At 37.7% G+C, this 22,797-nt stretch overlaps 3 protein-coding genes across 5 annotated transcripts in view; 2 read left to right on the top strand and 1 right to left on the bottom strand.

Annotated features, from left to right (window-relative positions):
• The window catches only part of LOC115226689 (zinc finger protein 91-like), a 151,591-nt gene extending 144,289 nt beyond the window's left edge, over positions 1-7,302 (bottom strand). The window contains exon 1 of the mRNA XM_036515233.1: positions 7,168-7,302. The gene's annotated coding sequence lies outside the window, so the exon portion shown is untranslated. The remainder of the gene's footprint in view (positions 1-7,167) is intronic.
• A 5,003-nt stretch (positions 7,303-12,305) lies between these two features.
• Positions 12,306-22,797, top strand: part of LOC115226369 (zinc finger protein 271-like) — a 33,960-nt gene continuing 23,468 nt past the window's right edge. Inside the window, exons 1-4 of the mRNA XM_036515240.1 lie at positions 12,306-12,660; positions 14,009-14,586; positions 14,671-15,200; positions 15,537-15,824. Coding sequence (XP_036371133.1) covers positions 14,350-14,586; positions 14,671-15,200; positions 15,537-15,824 — 1,055 coding nt within the window. The 5' untranslated portion in view covers positions 12,306-12,660; positions 14,009-14,349. The remainder of the gene's footprint in view (positions 12,661-14,008; positions 14,587-14,670; positions 15,201-15,536; positions 15,825-22,797) is intronic.
• On the top strand, positions 19,017-22,549 carry LOC115226368 (zinc finger protein 239-like). 3 transcript variants are annotated; one of them, XM_036515308.1, is made up of 3 exons: positions 19,017-19,160; positions 20,908-21,948; positions 22,197-22,549. In XM_036515308.1, exons 2-3 carry the CDS (start codon positions 21,249-21,251, stop codon positions 22,253-22,255), a joined length of 759 nt encoding a protein of 252 aa, XP_036371201.1. In that variant the 5' UTR covers positions 19,017-19,160; positions 20,908-21,248; the 3' UTR covers positions 22,256-22,549. The 3 variants fall into 3 exon arrangements, with proteins under 3 accessions (XP_036371201.1, XP_036371200.1, XP_036371199.1); XM_036515307.1 differs by having other exon boundaries at positions 20,908-22,029; XM_036515306.1 differs by having other exon boundaries at positions 20,908-22,032.

Raw genomic sequence — 22,797 nt, 5'->3', positions numbered from 1 at the left:
AAGAAAGCCCGAATTGGCATCTATAAGGGAAGTAACTCTCTAAAAATGCTTATATAGTTATTTCCCTTACAAACCCGAGCAACGCCGGGCGATACTGCTAGTTTTTAATATAATTTCTTACAGATTTTGAAATTATTTTGTAAGAAATCTCGTCTGGCACCATTTTTTGACACCCATATTGTTATACCTGTGAGGAGTCACAATTAATATTTGCTATAAAGGTACTTTATTCTTTTTTTTTTTTCTTACTTGTTTCAGTCATTTGACTGTAGCCATGCTGGAGCACCGCCTTTAGTCAAGCAAATCGAGGGACTTATTCTTTGTAAGCCCAGTACTTATTCTATCGGCCTCTTTTGCTGAACCGCTAAGTGACAGGGACGTAAACACACCAGCATCGGTTGTCAAGCAATGCTAGGGGGACAAATACAGACACACACACACATACATACATATATATATATACATATATACGACAGGCTTCTTTCAGTTTCCGTCTACCAAATCCACTCACAAGGCTTTGGTCGACCCGAGGCTATAGTAGAAGACACTTGCCCAAGGTGCCACGCAGTGGGACTGAACCCGGAACCATGTGGTTGGTAAACAAGCTACTTACCACACAGCCACTCCTGTGCCTATAAAGGTACTTTATTCTTTTCTTTTTTCTTTTACTTGTTTCAGTCATTTGACTGTGGCCATGCTGGAGCACCGCCTTTAGTCGAGCAAATCGAGGGACTTATTCTTTGTAAGCCCAGTACTTATTCTATCGGTCTCTTTTACTTGTTTCAGTCATTTGACTGTGGCCATGCTGGAGCACCGCCTTTAGTCGAGCAAATCGACCCCAGGACTTATTCTTTGTAAGCCCAGTACTTATTCTATCGGTCTCTTTACTTGTTTCAGTCATTTGACTGTGGCCATGCTGGAGCACCGCCTTTAGTCGAGCAAATCGACCCCAGGACTTATTCTTTGTAAGCCCAGTACTTATTCTATCGGTCTCTTTTACTTGTTTCAGTCATTTGACTGTGGCCATGCTGGAGCACCGCCTTTAGTCGAGCAAATCGACCCCAGGACTTATTCTTTGTAAGCCCAGTACTTATTCTATCGGTCTCTTTTACTTGTTTCAGTCATTTGACTGTGGCCATGCTGGAGCACCGCCTTTAGTCGAGCAAATCGACCCCAGGACTTATTCTTTGTAAGCCCAGTACTTATTCTATCGGTCTCTTTTACTTGTTTCAGTCATTTGACTGTGGCCATGCTGGAGCACCGCCTTTAGTCGAGCAAATCGACCCCAGGACTTATTCTTTGTAAGCCCAGTACTTATTCTATCGGTCTCTTTTACTCGTTTCAGTCATTTGACTGTGGCCATGCTGGAGCACCGCCTTTAGTCGAGCAAATCGAGGGACTTATTCTTTGTAAGCCCAGTACTTATTCTATCGGTCTCTTTTACTTGTTTCAGTCATTTGACTGTGGCCATGCTGGAGCACCGCCTTTAGTCGAGCAAATCGACCCCAGGACTTATTCTTTGTAAGCCCAGTACTTATTCTATCGGTCTCTTTTACTCGTTTCAGTCATTTGACTGTGGCCATGCTGGAGCACCGCCTTTAGTCGAGCAAATCGAGGGACTTATTCTTTGTAAGCCCAGTACTTATTCTATCGGTCTCTTTTACTTGTTTCAGTCATTTGACTGTGGCCATGCTGGAGCACCGCCTTTAGTCGAGCAAATCGACCCCAGGACTTATTCTTTGTAAGCCCAGTACTTATTCTATCGGTCTCTTTTACTTGTTTCAGTCATTTGACTGTGGCCATGCTGGAGCACCGCCTTTAGTCGAGCAAATCGACCCCAGGACTTATTCTTTGTAAGCCCAGTACTTATTCTATCGGTCTTTTTACTTGTTTCAGTCATTTGACTGTGGCCATGCTGGAGCACCGCCTTTAGTCGAGCAAATCGACCCCAGGACTTATTCTTTGTAAGCCCAGTACTTATTCTATCGGTCTCTTTTACTCGTTTCAGTCATTTGACTGTGGCCATGCTGGAGCACCGCCTTTAGTCGAGCAAATCGAGGGACTTATTCTTTGTAAGCCCAGTACTTATTCTATCGGTCTCTTTTGCCGAACCGCTAAGTGACAGGGGACGTAAACACACCAGCATCGGTTGTCAAGCAATGCTAGGGGGACAAATACAGACACACACACACATACATACATATATATATACATATATACGACAGGCTTCTTTCAGTTTCCGTCTACCAAATCCACTCACAAGGCTTTGGTCGGCCCGAGGCTATAGCAGAAGACACTTGCCCAAGATGCCACGCAGTGGGACTGAACCCGGAACCATGTGGTTGGTTAGCAAGCTACTTACCACACAGCCACTCCTGCGCCTATTCATTTATTATATATATATATATATTTCATACCAATGCTCTTGAAAAAGGAAAGGAAGTGGAGTTTAGACAATCAACAATTAGTGAGTATGCTAATTAGGCTTCAGAAATTACAACTTCACTGAATTTTATCAACATTCTGCAGAATATTTATATACGCTGTGTGTAGAGTATTATTGGAAATGTGAGGAGTTCATTTTGCTAGTAGATCCTTTATGAGTGATATTTGAACTGGAGCAACATGAAATAAAGTGTCTTGCTCAAGAACACAACACGCAGCCCAGTCCAGGATTCGAACTCAAAACTCCACGCTTGTAAGCTTGACACTCTAACCACTGAGCCATGTGCCTTCATTTTAGTCCTCAAGCTGTACAATGTTGGCATACTAATGTTTTTTCCCTTGCTAAATAGACCAGTCTCCTAGATTTTCTCCCAACTCCCAGATGTCCCCATTCTTTCAAAGCCTTCAAGACGACTTTGCTTTTATTGCTGTGTTTATTTCTCTGTTCCACCAGTACATCACCCTTCACCTGCCTGGCATTTTGCACCAGCCACAGATTTGTTCTTCAGTTCCACATGTATTGCCTCATGGAAACTCCCAAGTCTCCTATGTCTCCTCCTTTTGAGCTTTGGTATAGAGGTCCTTTCATCAGAGTAAGAAAGGAGGTGAAAATTACAAAAACAAAACAAAACAAATCTGAAAGTTTTGGAAATACTTTAATTTCTATTGTATAAAACAGGAATATTAAAAGTATCTAGCAAATAAGAAACTACCCTTTCTCCTTTCTTTGCTGTATGAATATATTTATGTTGTGTTAAGCCAGAATTTTGAAAGAATGATTTACCACAACTATCACAATGATATGGTTTCTCTCCTGTATTAAGACGTTTGTGTCTTGATAAGTGACTACTGTCAGAGAATGATTTACCACAAATATTGCAATGGTATGGTTTCTCTCCTGTATTAAGACATTTGTGTCTTGATAAGTGACTACTGTTAGAGAATGATTTACCACAGACATCACAAAGATATGATTTCTCCCTTGTATGAATATATTTGTGTTTTGTAACATCACCATTTTGAGAGAATGATTTACCACAGATATCACAATGATATGGTTTCTCTCCAGTATGGATACGTGTGTGTGTAGATAAGTGACTACTGTTAGAGAATGATTTACCACAAATATCGCAATAGTATGGTTTCTCTGGCATGTGAATAGATTTGTGTCTAGTTAATGTACTACTTTCAGAGAATGATTTACCACAGATATCACAGGGATATGGTTTCTCTCCTGTATGAGTACGTTTGTGTGCAGTAACAATACTACTTCTAGAGAAACATTTACCGCAGATATCACACTGAAATGGTTTCTCTCCTGAATGAAGATGTTTGTGTTTCATTAAGTTACTATTTTGAGAGAATGATTTACCACAGACATTACAGTGATACGGTTTCTCTCCTGTATGAATAGATGTAAGTCTGGTTAATTTGCTATTTTCAGAGAATGATTTACCACAGATATCACTATGATATGGCTTATCTCCCGTATGTATACATTTGTGTGCATTTAAGTTACAATTCTGAGAGAATGATTTACCACAGACATTACAGTGATACGGTTTCTCTCCTGTATACATAGATTTGTTTCTAGTTAATGTAGCCTGCATGGATACATTTGTGTTTGCACAGGCACTTTATACAGAGAATGATTTACCAGACATGATAATGATACAGTTTCTCTCCTGCATGAATATGTTTGAGTAGCTAAGTGGTGACTTTCAGAGAATGATTTACCATAAGCATCACAGCGAAATAGCTTCTCCTCTGTATGAATGCATTTATGAGTTATTTACAAGAAGCATCAGACTGAAGTGGCTTCTCTCCAGTATGATGAATCCTTTTGTGTACAGGCAAGTGGCTACTCTGAGAGAATGATGTACCACAAATACCACAATGATATGGTTTCTCTCCTGTATGGATACGTTTGTGTTTAGTCAAATGTCTACTTTCAGAGAATGATTTACCACAGACATCACAGTGATATGGCTTCTCACCTGTATGAACACGTTTGTGTCGAGTTAAGTGACTATTCCGAGAAAATGATTTACCACAGATTTCACAATGATACGGTCTCTCTCCTGTATGGGTCCGTTTGTGTGCAGTTAAATTACTACTTTCAGAGAATGACTTACCACAGACGTCACAGTTATGGGGCTTCTCTCTGGCATGAGTATGTTTCTGACTAGTTACTGAATTACATTTCAAGGATTTACCACAAACCCTTAAGTGAGATGCTGTCCCTCTTGCATGAATGTGTTTATGCTTACTTAAGTCACTACTGTAAGAGAACAATTTACCGCAGGTATCACAGCGAAATGGCTTCTCACCTGTATGAGTACGTATGTGTGAAGTTAACTGACTACTTTGGGAGAATGATGTCCCACAGATATCACAACGATAAGGTTTCTCTCCTGTATGGATACGTTTGTGTTTTGTTAACTGACTGCTTTCAGAGAATGATTTACTACAGACATCACAGTGATATGGCTTCTCTTTTGTATGAAGACGTTTGTGAGAAACCAAGGCACTACTGTCAGAGAATGATTTACCACAGATCTCACAGTGATATGGTTTTTCTCCTGTATGAATACGTCTGTGTTTAGTTAACAAACTACTTACAGAGAATGATTTGCCACAGATATCACAATGATATGGTTTTTCTCCTGTATGAATACGTTTGTGTGTAGTTAAGTCATGGTTGTGAGAGAATGATTTGCCACAGATATCACAGTGATATGGTTTCTCCCCTGTATGTATACGTTTATGACTAGTTAAGTGGCCACTCTGAGAGAATGATTTACCACAGATATCACAACGATATGGTTTCTCTCCGGTATGAATACGTTTGTGTCTAGTTAACTCACTGTTCTGATAGAATGATTTACCACAGATATTACAATGATGTGGTTTTTCTCCTATATAAATACATTTGTGTGTAGTTAATGAACTTCTTACAGAGAATGATTTACCACAGGCATCACAATGATATGGTTTTTCTCCTGTATGAATGTATTTGTGTGTAGTTAAATGAATACTTTGAGAGAATGATTTACCACAGATATCACAATGATACGGTTTCTCTCCAGTATGAATATGTTTGTGTCTACTTAGGTGACTACTTCGAGAGAATGATTTACCACAGATATCACATCGATATGGCTTCTCTCCTGTATGTATACGTTTGTGTTTCGTCAAAATACTATTTTCAGAGAATGATTTGCCACAGTCCTCACAATGATACGGTTTCTCTCCTGTATGGGTACGTTTGTGTCTAGTTATGTCACTACTGCAAGTGAAAGATTTACCACAGATATCACAGTGCAATGGTTTCTCTCCTGCATGAATACGTTTGTGGGACAGTAGGTTACATCTGAGAGAGAAGACTTTTTTACAGATATTACAGTCATATGACAATTTTCTCTTCTCTTTTACCACATGTTCAGAGGAAATCAATCCTATACTTTTCTCACTCTTTTCCATTACTTTTCCACTCAAATCCCAGTTTATATATTCTACTTCCTTTTCTTCTTGTACTTTATTCCTTACAAACAGTTCTTCTGCTCTATCTCTGTTTAGTGTTACCTTTCTTTAGCAACACTTGCATAAATCTATCCAACGTTAATCAGTACACAGGCTCCACTTCTTCACACTCCGGTCAGGGATTTTCACAAGTTTGGCTAATAATATTTCAGAGCAAATGTTTCACAGAAATTCTTCCACAGATTTGTAAAATACAGTCTCATACATCTGCTTTGTATAGTATTTTCTTTTAGATTTTAAAACATGGTAGATATTGAGGATGTTTCTTCCGTAATGTCAATGTCATCGGATGTTCTGAAATTATAGAGAAACAACGGTGTAAGATGTAGAGGCTACTTACAAAATACAGATTCATTTCTATTGAGATAAACTGTAGAAATACTTAACAACAGAATATTTTAATTTATTAAACTTAATATCACAGAATCTGGTAAACTGCATTGCTACTGTTACTATATATACGACAGGCTTTTTCAGTTTCCGTCTACCAAATCCACTCATAAGGCTTTGGTCGGCCCGAGGCTATAGTAGAAGACACTTGCCCAAGGTGCCACGCAGTGGGACTGAACCCGGAACCATGTGGTTGGTAAGCAAGCTACTTACCATACAGCCACTCCTGCGCCACTATTCTTCAGTAGGACCCAAAAATCTCGGAACTTGTGAATTTTCCGAAGTCCACCCCCTCCGTTACTTTCTGTACATTTTTGTTTCCATATTCATTTCCTAAACATATTTTTTTACACCCATTGCACTATTTTCCCACGGTTTCTGGGGAATACTGTAAACATTAACTGAATATTTCTCAAACTAACGTCAAGTGTAGAAGACAGCATCCATAGCTAGAAATAGCAGCCAAATCCCGCACAAATCAAGGACATCTCCCATTCATACCTAGAAAGAGCAGCCAAATCCCGCACAAATCAAGAACATCTCCCATTCATAGCTAGAAATAGCAGCCAAATCCAGGACATCTCCCATTCATAGCCAGAAATAGCAGCCAAATCCCGCACAAATCAAGAACATTTCCCATTCATAGCCAGAAATAGCAGCCAAATCGCGCACAAATCAAGGACATCTCCCATTCATAAAAAGTAAGAAAAGACACAAAGAATCGACGCGCCAAAGACCGAAAGTCTACAGAATTAAAAACAATGAAAAATTTCTTTGCTTAATACTTACGGAAATGCTTCATAAAGGATAGTGTTGTTATATACGTGTGTGTCTGGCAGTTGAGAAACACATCATAAATACGTATTGTAAGTATTATAAAGGTATAAAAATCAGCTGATTCAAAGAAATTGACACACTGGACATTTCACCAAAACATCAAAACCAATTAGGAAGCACCTTCAACACGCATGCGTATTTCCTCTCTCAACTATTCAAGACAACAAAGTCTCATTATCTCCCTTTACGTTTCAGTATGGTACTGATTAAGTATATATATATATATATATATGCATATATATATATACATACATATACATTATAGATTGTATATATATATATATATACGTACATATATCTCTTTGACTTGTTTCAGTTATTTGACTCCGGAACTTATTCTTTGTAAGCCCAGTACTTATTCTATCGATCTGTTTGCCGAACCGCCAGGTGACGGGGACGTAAACACACCAGCATCGGCTGTCAAGCAATGCTAGGGGGACAAACACAGACACACAAAAATATACACACAACACATACGACAGGCTTCTTTCAGTTTCCGTCTACCAAATCCACTCACAAGGCATTGGTCGGCCCGGGGCTATAGCAGAAGACACATGTCCAAGATGCGACGCAGTGGGACTGAACCCTGAACCATGTGGTTGGTAAGCAAGCTACTTACCACACAGCCACTCCTGCAACTATATATCATATATACATACACACACACACACACATATATATATATAGATATACACACACACAGATATATATACAACAACATATATATACATATATATATATGTATATATATATATATATATATATATACATATATATACACACACATATATACATACACATATATACACACACATATATATATATGTATATGAAAGAAAAAAGGTGTTCAGAATGCTGGATGGTTGTAAAAATATATATTTATTTACATATCCCATATTATTTCTTCATATAAGCGCTTTTAACAACTCTGAAACTACATATATATGTGTGTGTGTGTGTGTGTGGAGGTGCAATGTTAAAGGTACGTAACAAACAGTAAACAATTCTCTTGCTTTGTCTCCTGTATAAATATTGTGTTTCATTAAAACACTATTTTGAGAGAATAATTTACCAGTCATGAGTGATATGGATTCTCCTTTGTATGAAGATGTTTGTGTGAAGCCCAGGAACTACGGTCAGAAAATGATTTTCTACACATACCACAGTGATATGCTGTCTCTCCTACATGAATACATTTGTGTTTAGTTAAGTTGTTATTACGAGAGAATGATTTACCACAGATATCACAATGATATGGTTTTTCTCCTGTATGAATATGCCTGTGAGTAGTTAAGTGATAACTCTGAGAAAATGATAAACCACAGATATCACAACGGTATGGTTTCTCTCCTGTATGAATTCGATTGTGTTTCACTAAGACACTATTTGAAGAGAATGATTTACCACAAATATCACAAAGATATGGTTTCTCTCCTGTATGAATACGTTTGTGGATAGTCAAATTATGGCTGTGAGAGAATGATTTGTCACAGATATCACAGTGATATGTTGTCTCTCCTGTATGAATACGCTTGTGTCCAGTTAACAAACTACTTTTAGAGAATGATTTACCACAGATCTCACAGTGATACGGTTTCTCTCCCGTATGAATACGTTTGTGCGTAGTTAAATCATTATTACGAGAGAATGATTTACCACAGATATCACAGTCATATGGCTTCTCTCCTGTATGAATATACCTGTGATTAGTTAAGTGACAACTCTGAGAAAATGATGAACCACAGATATCACAACAGTATAGTTTCTCTCCTGTATGAATTCGTTTGTGTTTCACAAAGTCACTACTTGAAGAGAATGATTTACCACAAATATCACAATGATATGGTTTCTCTCCTGTATGAATACGTTTGTGTGTAGTTAAATGATAGTTGTGAGAGAATGATTTGTCACAGATATCACAGTGATACGGCTTCTCACCTGTATGGATATGTATGTGTCTTGTTAAATGATTGCTTTCAGAGAATGATTTACCGCAGACATCACAGTGATATGGCTTCTCTTTTGTATGAAGACGTGTGTGAGAAACCAAGGCACTACTGTCAGAGAATGATTTACCACAGATCTCACAGTGATATGGTTTTTCTCCTGTATGAATACGTCTGTGTTTAGTTAACAAACTACTTACAGAGAAAGATTTGCCGCAGATATCACAGTGATATGACTTTTCTCCTGTATGAATACGTTTGTGTGTAGTTAAGTCATGGTTGTGAGAGAATGATTTGCCACAGATATCACAGTGATATGGTTTCTCCCCTGTATGTATATGTTTATGACTAGTTAAGCGGCCACTCTGAGAGAATGATTTACCACAGATATCACATCGATATGGCTTCTCTCCTGTATGTATACGTTTGTGTTTCGTCAAAGTACTATTTTCAGAGAAAGACTTGCCACAGTCCTCACAATGATACGGTTTCTCTCCTGTATGGGTATGTTTGTGTCTAGTTATGTCACTACTGCAAGTGAAAGATTTACCACAGATATCACAGTGCAATGGTTTCTCTCCTGCATGAATACGTTTGTGGGACAGTAGGTTACATCTGAGAGAGAAGACTTTTTTACAGATATTACAGTCATATGACAATTTTCTCTTCTCTTTTACCACATGTTCAGAGGAAATCAATCCTATACTTTTCTCACTCTTTTCCATTACTTTTCCACTCAAATCCCAGTTTATATATTCTACTTCCTTTTCTTCTTGTACTTTATTCCTTACAAACAGTTCTTCTGCTCTATCTCTGTTTAGTGTTACCTTTCTTTAGCAACACTTGCATAAATCTATCCAACGTTAATCAGTACACAGGCTCCACTTCTTCACACTCCGGTCAGGGATTTTCACAAGTTTGGCTAATAATATTTCAGAGCAAATGTTTCACAGAAATTCTTCCACAGATTTGTAAAATACAGTCTCATACATCTGCTTTGTATAGTATTTTCTTTTAGATTTTAAAACATGGTAGATATTGAGGATGTTTCTTCCGTAATGTCAATGTCATCTGATGTTCTGAAATTATAGAGAAACAACGGTGTAAGATGTAGAGGCTACTTACAAAATACAGATTCATTTCTATTGAGATAAACTGTAGAAATACTTAACAACAGAATATTTTAATTTATTAAACTTAATATCACAGAATCTGGTAAACTGCATTGCTACTGTTACTATATATACGACGGGCTTCTTTCAGTTTCCGTCTACCAAATCCACTCACAAGGTTTTGATCGGCCCGAGGCTATAGTAGAAGACACTTGCCCAAGGTGCCACGCAGTGGGACTGAACCCGGAACCATGTGGTTGGTAACCAAGCTACTTACCACACAGCCACTCATGCTCCTATATATATATACGACAGGCTTCTTTCAGTTTCCATCTACCAAATCCAGTCACAAGGCTTTGGACGGCCCGAGGCTATAGCAGAAGACACTTGCCCAAGGTGCCCAGCAGTGGGACTGAACCCGGAACCATGTGATTGGTAAGCAAGCTACTTACCACACAGCCACTCTGTACATGTATTTTATATAAGATATAGCTAGTCGTGACTAGTCGATCCTACAACGACTACCTAGCAAAGTAAATGAAACACAAAAGGTCGACTAGCGCACCTGGACCACTCTCTTACTCTTTACTCTTTTACTTGTTTCAGTCATTTGACTGCGGCCATGCTGGAGCACCGCCTTTAATCGAGCAACTCGACCCCGGGACTTATTCTTTTGTAAGCCCAGTACTCATTGTATCGGTCTCTTTTTGCCAAACAGCTAAGTAACGGGGACATAAACACTCCAGCATCGGTTGCAAAGCGATGTTGTGGGGGACAAACACAGACACACAAACACATACACGCATATATATACATACATATATACGACGGGCTTCTTTCAGTTTCCGTCTACCAAATCCACTCACAAGGCTTTGGTCGTCCCGAGGCTATAGTAGAAGACACTTGCCCAAGGTGCCATGCAGTGGGATTGAACTACTTAACACACAGCCACTCCTGCGCCACTGTTCTTCAGTAGGACCCAAACATCTCGGATCTTGTGAATTTTCCGAAGTCCACCACCTCCGTTACTTTCTGCGCATTTTTCTTTCCATATTCATTTCCTAAACATTTTTTTTTACACCCATTGCACTATTTTTCCCCCCGTTTCTGGGGAATACTGTAAACATTAACTGAATATTTCTCAAACTAACGTCGAGTGTAGAAGGCAGCATCCATAGCTAGAAATAGCAGCCAAATCCCGCACAAATCAGGGACAACTCACTTCCATAGCTAGAAATAGCAGTCAAATCCCGCACAAATCAAGAACATCTCCCATTCATAGCTAGAAATAGCAGCCAAATCCCGCACAAATCAAGAACATCTCCCATTCATAGCTAGAAATAGCAGCCAAATAACGCACAAATCAAGGACATCTCCCAATCATAGCTAGAAATAGCAGCCAAATCCCGCACAAATCAGTGATAGCTCTCTTTCATAGCTTGAAATAGCAGCCAAATCCGGCACAAATCAAGGACATCTCCCATTCATAAAACGTAAGAAAAGACACAAAGAATCGACGCGCCAAAGACCGAAAGTCTACAGAATTAAAAACAATGAAAATTTTCTTTGCTTAATACTTACGGAAATGCTTCATAAAGGATAGTGTTGTTATATACGTGTGTGTCTGGCAGTTGAGAAACACATCATAAATACGTATTGTAAGTATTATAAAGGTATAAAAATCAGCTGATTCAAAGAAATTGACACACTGGACATTTCACCAAACATCAAAACCAATTAGGAAGCACCTTCAACACGCATGCGTATTTCCTCTCTCAACTATTCAAGACAACAAAGTCTCATTATCTCCCTTTACGTTTCAGTATTTTACAGAATGTATATATATATACACATATACATGTATATATGCATATATATATACGTTATATAGTTAAAGTTAATCCAAACAAGAAAGCACAAAAAAAGACAACAACGCGAGGACGTGGAACAAATATATTATTATTGGAAGCTCAGGAAAGAAGGAAAGAAGGAGGGATTAGCGTTTCGAGCGGAGCTCTTCGTCGGAAACAAGGAGAAGGAAAGATCCAGAAAAAGAAAGACAGAGAAAATATTAATATAAATATATATATGTATATATATATACATGTATATTTATGTAGATATATATATACAATCTGTACTATACTGAAACGTAAAGGGAGATAATGAGACTTTGTTGTCTTGAATAGTTGAGAGAGGAAATACGCATGCGCGTTGAAGGTGCTTCCTAATTGGTTTTGATGTTTGGTGAAATGTCCAGTGTGTCAATTTCTTTGAATCAGCTGATTTTTATACATTTATAATACTTACAATACGTATTTATGATGTGTTTCTCAACTGCCAGACACACACGTATATAACAACACTATCCTTTATGAAGCATTTCCGTAAGTATTAAGCAAAGAAATTTTTCATTGTTTTTAATTCTGTAGACTTTCGGTCTTTGGCGCGTCGATTCTTTGTGTCTTTTCTTACGTTTTATGAATGGGAGATGTCCTTGATTTGTGCCGGATTTGGCTGCTATTTCTAGCTATGGAAGAGAGATTCTATGATACGTGCGTGATTTGGCTGCTATTTCTAGCAATGGACAATACCTTCTGCACATTCCCTTGTTGCCATGTTAGTTTGTGACATTAACCCTCTGTTGTGTTTTATTTTGAGAAATATTTTCTAATACATTCCAACCGCTGAAATGTTCAGAAACCAATCCTTTATCGAACGTTTGTTTCTTGGTATAACTAGAGATGTGCGCCCACCCTGATAGCAATTTGTTTTCTCATAACTAACAATGGATAACTTTAGATAGAAATTTCTGAAAGTACTTTTCAGATTATGTAGATCAGTGGTTTCCAAACTCTACACTCCCGGAGTGATTGGTGTTAGGATGGGTATCCAGCTGTAGAAACATTGCCAGGTAAGACCGGAGCCTGGTGCAGCCTTCTGGCTTCCCAACCCATGCTAGCATGGAGAACGGACGTTACACGATGATGATGACGACCACAGACTGACTTCATCCTCGACAATCTATCCGAGGACATACGTGTAACTTGAGTGCATTTCGATAAAACGAGCAATTTATTAAAGGGAGTAAAAAGGGTTCACCTTCAGTGTTTGACTCGAGCAAAAAAATGGAAAAAAAAATTAGTTTAATAGGTGTAAAAACGTAGTAAACGAAAATGAAAAAAAAATGCGCGCCGGCGAACGGGAGGGGTGAGGAGACGACTCGGAAAATTCACATCGGGAATGTTCCAAGTCCTCTCGCCACTAACACATTTGTCGGCGCAATTTTTTTCTTCATATTATTTCATGCGTAGTACACTTTTGTTTTTTTTTTTTGTGACGGAGGGTTGGGGTCCAACTCGGATAAGGTGCGCTGGTGAATGGTGGGGCGGAGAGGACTCGGAAAATTCATACGATCAAACTCACAGGATCCAAAAACCCAATGTTAACACCCGATCATAAAAAAGGGGGAAAAAATAGTGTAAAAAGCCTGTTGCTATATCCGTGAGATCTGTGATCTGTCTCATTGTCATGCCTGTTCTATGCATTGATAACACCTCAACATCTATCTTGTTAACCAAGCTCCTATTTTCTAATTGAGCATATTAATTGAGTACTGATAAGGTTTTCTCTCCTTTACTTCCTGCCATTGTTCATGTATCTGCTCCCCTATGTTAAATACCAGCTGAATCTGTCGCCTCTACATCTTACACTGCTCTTTCTATATCATTTCAGAACATCAGATGACACTGGCATAACAGAAGAAACATCCTCAATACCTACCACGTTTTAAGGACTAAAGGACAAAATTATACAAAATAGATGTATCAGATTGTTTCTACAATTCTGAGATAGGTGCCCTGTAAAACATTTCCTCTGAGCTGGTATCATTAAAAAAATTTCTGGACATCACAGACTGGAGTATGAAGAAGAGGAGCTTGTATGCTGATTAAACTTGGATAAGTGTATCTAAGTGTTGCTAGACAAAAGTAACACTTAGCACAAATAGAAAAGTAGGAGTTTATGTAAGGAATAAAAAGGAAGAAAAATTTATACATTGTGATTTGCAGGGGAAAATGATGGAAAAGAGTGAAAAAATTGAAGAACTGATTTCATCTGAACACATAAAAGAGATGAGAAAATTGTCGTATGACTGTGACATTTGTAAAAAGGTCTTCTCCCTAAAATGTAACCTAATTTCCCACAGACGTATTCATACAGGGGAAAAACCATATCACTGTGAGATCTGTGGTAAATCATTCTCTGACCAAAGTGCCTTGACTTCACATGAAGGTCTTCATACAAAGAAAAAGCCTTATCACTGTGATGTCTGTGGTAAATCATTTTCTCAAAGTTGTAATTTATCTGCACACAAACATATTCATACAGGAGAGAAACCATATCACTGTGAGAACTGTGGTGAATCATTCTCTGATAGGAGTGCCCTGTTTTCACACAAGCGTATTCATACAGGAGAGAAACCATATCATTGTGATATTTGTGGTTCATCTTTCTCTGCAAGTAGTGTGTTAACTAGACACAAGCGTATTCATACAGGAGAGAAACCATATCACTGTGAGATCTGTGGTAAATCATTCTCTTTTAATACTGTCTTAGTGAGACACAAACGAATTCATACAGGAGAAAAGCCATATCACTGTGATGTCTGTGATAAATCATTCTCTCAGCTTAGTGCCATAACTCGACACAAACGTACACATACAGGAGAGAAACCGTATCATTGTGATATTTGTGGCAAATCATTCTCTTCAAATACTGAGTTAGTGCAACACAAACGAATTCATACAGGACAGAAACCATATCGTTGTGATATCTGTGGTTCCTCATTTTCTCAGAGTTCTACCTTAAATAATCACAGGCATATTCATACAGGAGAGAAGCCATATCGTTGTGATATCTGTGGTAAATCATTCTCTCAAAATAGTACCTTAACTATACATAAACGTATTCATACAGGGGAAAAACCATATCAGTGTGAGATCTGTGGTAAATCATTCTCTGACCAAAGTGCCTTGACTTCACATGAAGGTCTTCACACAAAGAAAAAGCCATATCACTGTGATGTCTGTGGCAAATCATTCTCTGCAAGTTGTGTGTTAACTAGACACAAGCGTATTCATACAGGAGAAAAGCCATATCACTGTGATGTCTGTGGTAAATCATTTTCTCAAAGTTGTGATTTATCTGCACACAAGCGTATTCATACAGGAGAGAAACCATATCATTGTAACATCTGTGGTTCATCATTCTCTCGGAGTTATTGCTTAACTACACATATACGTATTCATACAGGTGAGAAGCCATATCGTTGTGATATCTGTGGTAAATCATTCTCTGTAAGTAGGTTGTTAACTAGACACAAGCGTATTCATACAGGAGAGACACCATATCAATGTGAGATCTGTGCTAAATCATTCTCTGACCAAAGTGCCTTAATTGTACACAAACGTCTTCATACAGGAGAAAAGCCATATCACTGTGATGTCTGTGGTAAATCATTTTCTCAAAGTTGTAATTTATCTGCACACAAGTGTATTCATACAGGGGAGAAACCATATCATTGTGATATTTGTGGTTCATCTTTCTCTGCAAGTAATAACTTGATGAGACACAAACGTATTCATACAGGAGAGAAACCATATCATTGTAACATCTGTGGTTCATCATTCTCTCGGAGTTATTGCTTAACTACACACTTACGTACTCATACAGGTGAGAAGCCATATCGTTGTGATATCTGTGGTAAATCGTTCTCTAGTAATCATCAATTAACTATACACAAACGTTTTCATACAGATGAAAAACCATATCATTGTGATATCTGTGACAAATCATTCTCTGTAAGTAGTGTGTTAACTAGACACAAGCGTATTCATACAGGAGAGAAACCATATCACTGTGAGATCTGTGGTAAATCATTCTCTGACCAAAGTGCCTTTGTTTCGCACAAACGTTTTCATACAGGAGAAAAGCCATATCACTGTGATGTCTGCGGTAAATCATTCTCTGTAAGTAGTGTGTTAACTAGACACAAGCGTATTCATACAAGAGAAAAGCCATATCACTGTGATATCTGTGGCAAATCATTCTCTCACAACTATCATTTAACTACGCACAAACGTATTCATACAGGAGAGAAACCATATCATTGTGATATTTGTGGTAAATCATTCTCTTCAAATAGTGAGTTAGTGCAACACAAACGAATTCATACAGGAGAGAAACCATATCGTTGTGATATCTGTGGTTTATCATTTTCTCAGAGTTATCACTTAACTAATCACAGGCATATTCATACAGGAGAGAAACCATATCACTGTGATATCTGTGGTAAATCATTCTCTCGTAATAATGCTTTAACTACGCACAAACGTATTCATACAGGAGAGAAACCGTATCACTGTGAGAACTGTGGTAAATCATTCTCTGAAAGTAGATTGTTAAGTAGACACAAGCGTATTCATACAGGAGAGACACGATATCACTGTGATATCTGTGGCAAATCATTCTCTGAAAGTCATGCCTTAACTATACATAAGCATATTCATAGACCAAGGAAACATTATCTCTGTGATATCTGTGGTAAATCATTCTCTCACAAAGGTGGCTTAGCAAATCACAGATATATTCATACTGGAGAAAAACCATATCATTGTGATATCTGTGGTAAATCATTCTCTCAAAATAGTACCTTAACTAAACATAAACGTATTCATACAGAATAGAAACTGTATCATTGTAATATCTGTGGTGAATCATTCTCTGATAATCGTATCTTAACTGCGCATAAACGTATTCATACAGGAGAGAAGCCATTTCACTGTGATATTCGTGGTAAATCATTCTCTGGCAAAAAAGGCTTAACAAAGCACAAATATATTCATATAGGGAAGAAAGGAAAAGGGTAGTTTCTAGTTTACTATATATTTATAATATTCCTCTGATTTATACAATGGAAGTTTCCAAAACTTTTAGATGTTTTTTTGTTTTTGTAATTTTCACATTTTTTTCCATGGTGTAAGGAACTCTGTACCAAAACTCTTCCCCCTCCTGTCAACCCTTCACATGATTCTTTATTGAATTACGCATCCTCACATTCTGTTCATTGTTTATCTTTTAAATGCTTCACTCAATAAATATGTTATACAATAACTTACTTTATGGCTTTTTCGTGACTAGAACTATTGTAATCCCTTGCCATATCGGGGTTCACCTATGGCGGTTCATTATTTAAGCTTATGTCAATTCCTCTGGGGTGTTGTGTTGCATTTATAATAAAATAAATATATACAAATTATAAAAATAATAATAAAAAAAATATACAGTACAGTATGTTTCTACTTTGCATATTTTCACTCATCATGGGGTTTTGGGATGTAACACCTGCGATAGTCGATGGATTACTGTATGTAGTCAAACAATAACCTAAGTACAAAACGAGAGACCATATTGTGCCATCTGATTACCACTTGTTCTTGTCTCTACAGAACTCATTGCAAAGAAAAACATTGAATGATTTAGATGGAGTCAAAATGCATCTGTTTCAATCATTTGACTGCGGCCATACTGGAGCACTGCCTTTAGTCAAGCAAATTGACCCCAGAACTTATTCTTTGTAAGCCTTGTACTTATCCTATCGGTCTCTTTTGCAGAAGTGCTAAGTGACGGGGACGTAAACACACCAGCATCTGTTGTCAAGCAATGCTAGGGGGACAGACACAGACACACAAACGTACACAAACACAGAGATATATATATACATATATACGACGGGCTTCTTTCAGTTTCCGTCTACCAAATCCACTCACAAGGCTTTGGTCAACCCGACGCTATAGTAGAAGACACTTGCCCAAGATGCCATGCAGTGGCACTGAACCCGGAACGATGTGGTTAGTAAGCAAGCTACTCACCACACAGCCACTCCTACACCTAGATAAGATACCTGTTTTTCAAAACCAGTCAAAGAAACATTTGGTCTGGCATGTTCTTGTTGGAACACTACCCACTTTCCTGTTGGGAATGTTGACCCTCAATTCTTTGAATCTTTGGTTGAAATTAGCCAGCTGATGACGGTATTCATAAGAACTAATGGTCTGGCTGTATTGAGAAAATTCTTTAGTTTGTATTATATTTGTTGTTTTTTTTCTTAAATTTCTGCAATTTCAACCAGATCTTTTCGGTTTCAACGGCAGTTTTTTCTAGACGTGCCATATGAAATTGTCACCCATAATTATGACCCTAGTATCGATCTATTGCATTTCAATCTGTTTTAGGGTTACATTTAGTTAGGGGTGGAGGGAAGGGTATCTTTTTTTCTTCACAAAGGTAAATAAGCCCAATCTGTTTCTTAAACGAGGGACATATTCATACGAGACAGAAAGTTTTTACTTCAATGGACGTCATTAATTGGTTGAAATTACAGAAATTGAGAGAAAACAATACAAATATCTTAGAAACTATAGAATTTTCTCTATAAAGCCAAGAGAAAAAGATGTTTTATAAACAAATTCTACCAGTATACGAAGGTAAAAAGTGTTTGGTTACGTGGAAATTATATTAAAAAAAGTGCCGGTCAAACCGAAAAGCTCCTAAATGAGTTGTAATGGAACGGGTGTGTTAGATAAGAAGGCGGTATGACTCGACCAGAGAGAAAAGTACATCAGCTGCATAAAGGGAGATAAACAAGGGAAAATAGTCGAGAGAAAAAGTACGCATGCGCGTTGAATGCATTTTGGTATCTCATTAAATGTCTTGATCCATGAATTTCTTTTAAATCAGCTGATAATGCTTATTATACGGTCTTATAATGCATTCCTGAACTACCAGAAACACACATACATAACACTATCCTTTGTTAAACATTTCCGTAAGTATTAATGAAATTATTCAATGTTTTTAAGTCTGTAGACTTTTGGTTTTTCGCCTGACGATTATTTGTTTCGCTTCCAGGTTCGAGATTTGGCTGCTATTTCTAGCTATGAAAGAAAGCTGTCACTGATTTGTTCGAGATTTGGCTGCTATTTCTAGCTATGAAGGAGAGTAGTCACTGATTTGTTCGAGATTTGGCTGCTATTTCTAGCTATGAAAGAGAGTAGTCACTGATTTGTTCGAGATTTGGCTGCTATTTCTAGCTATGAAAGTGAGTAGTCACTGATTTGTTCGAGATTTGGCTGCTATTTCTAGCTATGAAAGAAAGCTGTTACTGATTTGTTCGAGATTTGGCTGCTATTTCTAGGTATAAAAGAGAGTTATCACTGATTTGTTCGAGATTTGGCTGCTATTTCTAGGTATGGAAGAGAGTTATCACTGATTTATTCGAGATTTGGCTGCTATTTCTAGGTATGAAAGAGAGTTATCACTGATTTGTTCGAGATTTGGCTGCTATTTCTAGGTATGGAAGAGAGTTATCACTGATTTGTTCGAGATTTGGCTGCTATTTCTAGCTATGAAAGAGAGTTATCACTGATTTGTTCGAGATTTGGCTGCTATTTCTAGGTATGGAAGAGAGTTATCACTGATTTGTTCGAGATTTGTCTGCTATTTCTAGGTATGGAAGAGAGTTATCACTGATTTGTTCGTGATTTGGCTGCTATTTCTAGGTATGAAAGAGAGTTATCACTGATTTGTTCGAGATTTGGCTGCTATTTCTAGCTATGAAAGAGAGTTATCACTGATTTGTTCGAGATTTGGTTGCTATTTCTAGGTATGGAAGAGAGTTATCACTGATTTATTCGAGATTTGGCTGCTATTTCTAGCTATGAAAGAGAGTTATCACTGATTTGTTCGAGATTTGGCTGCTATTTCTAGGTATGGAAGAGAGTTATCAGTGATTTATTCGAGATTTGGCTGCTATTTCTAGGTATGGAAGAGAGTTATCACTGATTTGTTCGAGATTTGGCTGCTATTTCTAGGTATGGAAGAGAGTTATCACTGATTTGTTCGAGATTTAGCTGTTATTTCTAGCTATCGAAGAGAGTTATCACTAAATTGTTCGAGATTTGGCTGCTATTTCTAGGTATGAAAGAGAGTTATCACTGATTTGTTCGAGATTTGTCTGCTATTTCTAGCTATGAAAGAGAGTTGTCACTGATTCGTTCGAGATTTGGCTGCTATTTCTAGCTACGGACGAAACCTTCTACAGACTCCCTTGTTGCCATGTTAGTTTGTAACATTAACCTTTTGTTGTGTTTAATTTTGAGAAATATTTTCTAATATGTTTTGTGTGTCGGTAGAAGGGTTTATGTATTACACTGTTGGTATCTGTGTCTTTTTTAACTTTTTCTCTCTCCCATTCTCTTTAGTTATCGTGTTGCATAGTGTGCTGGGTGTTATTGTTCCATTCACGTTTCCTGTTGAAGTTCAGTCCGTCTCTTGCTATATCTGTGAGATCTGTGATCTGTCTCATTGTCATGCCTGTTCTATGCATTGATAACACCTCAACATCTATCTTGTTAACCAAGCTCCTAGTTTCTTCTTGAGCATATTAATAGAGTACTCATCAGGTTTTCTCTCCTTTACTTCCTGCCATTGTTCATGTATCTGCTCCCCTATGTTAAATACCAGCTGAATCTGTCGCCTCTACATCTTACACTGCTCTTTCTATATCATTTCAGAACATCAGATGACACTGGCATAACAGAAGAAACATCCTCAATACCTACCACGTTTTAAGGACTAAAGGAAAATATTATACAAAATAGATGTATCAGATTGTTTCTACAATTCTGAGATAGAGGCCCTGTAAAACATTTACTCTGAGCTGGTATCATTAACCAAATTTCTGGACATCACTGACTGGAGTGTCAAGAAGAGGAGCTTGTATGCTGATTAAACTTGGATAAGTGTATCTAAGTGTTGCTAGACAAAAGTAACACTGAGCACAGATAGAAAAGTAGAAGTTTATGTAAGGAATAAAAAGGAAGAAAAATTTATACGTTGTGATTTGCAGGGGAAAATGATGGAAAAGAGTGAAAAAGTTGAAGAACTGATTTCACCTGAGCACATAAAAGAGATGAGAAAATTGTTGTATGACTGTGACATTTGTAAAAAGGTCTTCTCCCTTAAACGTAACCTAATTTCCCACAGACGTATTCATACAGGGGAAAAACCATATCAGTGTGAGATCTGTGGTAAATCATTCTCTGACCAAAGTGCCTTGACTTCACATGAAGGTCTTCATACAAACAAAAAGCCTTATCACTGTGATGTCTGTGGTAAATCATTTTCTCAAAGTTGTAATTTATCTGCACACAAGCGTATTCATACAGGAGAGAAACCATATCGTTGTGATATTTGTGGTAAATCATTCTCTGTAAGTAATGACTTGATGAGACACAAACGTATTCATACAGGAGAGAAACCATTTCATTGTAACATCTGTGGTTCATCATTCTCTCGGAGTTATTGCTTAACTACACACATACGTATTCATACAGGTGAGAAGCCATATCGTTGTGATATCTGTGGTAAATCGTTCTCTAGTAATCATCAATTGACTATACACAAACGTTTTCATACAGATGAAAAACCATATCATTGTGATATTTGTGGCAAATCATTCTCTGTAAGTAGTGTGTTAACTAGACACAAGCGTATTCATACAGGAGAGAAACCATATCACTGTGAGATCTGTGGTAAATCATTCTCTGACCAAAGTGCCTTTGTTTCGCACAAACGTTTTCATACAGGAGAAAAGCCATATCACTGTGATATCTGTGGTAAATCATTCTCTCAGCGTAGTGCCATAACTCCACACAAACGTACACATACAGGAGAGAAACCGTATCATTGTGATATTTGTGGTAAATCATTCTCTTCAAATAGTGACTTAGTGCAACACAAACGAATTCATACAGGAGAGAAACCATATCGTTGTGATATCTGTGGTTCATCATTTTCTCAGAGTTATCACTTAACTACTCACAGGCGTATTCATACAGGAGAGAAGCCGTATCACTGTGATATCTGTGGTAAATCATTCCCTCGTAATCAGGATGTAACTATACATAAACATATTCACACAGGAGACAAACCTTATCACTGTGAGATTTGTGGTAAATCATTCTCTCAAAGTATTCACTTATCTACACACATACGTATTCACACGGGAGAGAAACCATATAATTGTGATATCTGTGGTAAATCATTCTCTGAAAGTCATGCCTTAACTATACATAAGCATATTCATACAGCAGGGAAACGTTATCTCTGTGATATCTGTGGTAAATCATTCTCTCACAAAGGTGGCTTAGCAAATCACAGATATATTCATACAGGAGAAAAACCATATCACTGTGATATCTGTGGTAAATCATTCTCTCAAAATAGTACCTTAACTAGACATAAACGTATTCATACAGGAGAGAAACCGTATCATTGTAATATCTGTGGTGAATCATTCTCTGAGAATCGTATCTTAACTGCGCATAAACGTATTCATACAGGAGAGAAGCCATTTCACTGTGATATCTGTGGTAAATCATTCGCTCAAAATAGTACCTTAA

This window comes from Octopus sinensis, linkage group LG30 (genome assembly GCF_006345805.1).
Source record: "Octopus sinensis linkage group LG30, ASM634580v1, whole genome shotgun sequence".
Classification (NCBI taxonomy): domain Eukaryota; kingdom Metazoa; phylum Mollusca; class Cephalopoda; order Octopoda; family Octopodidae; genus Octopus; species Octopus sinensis.
Note: the sequence above shows the minus strand (reverse complement) of the source record. Positions and strands in the feature narration are given on the sequence as shown.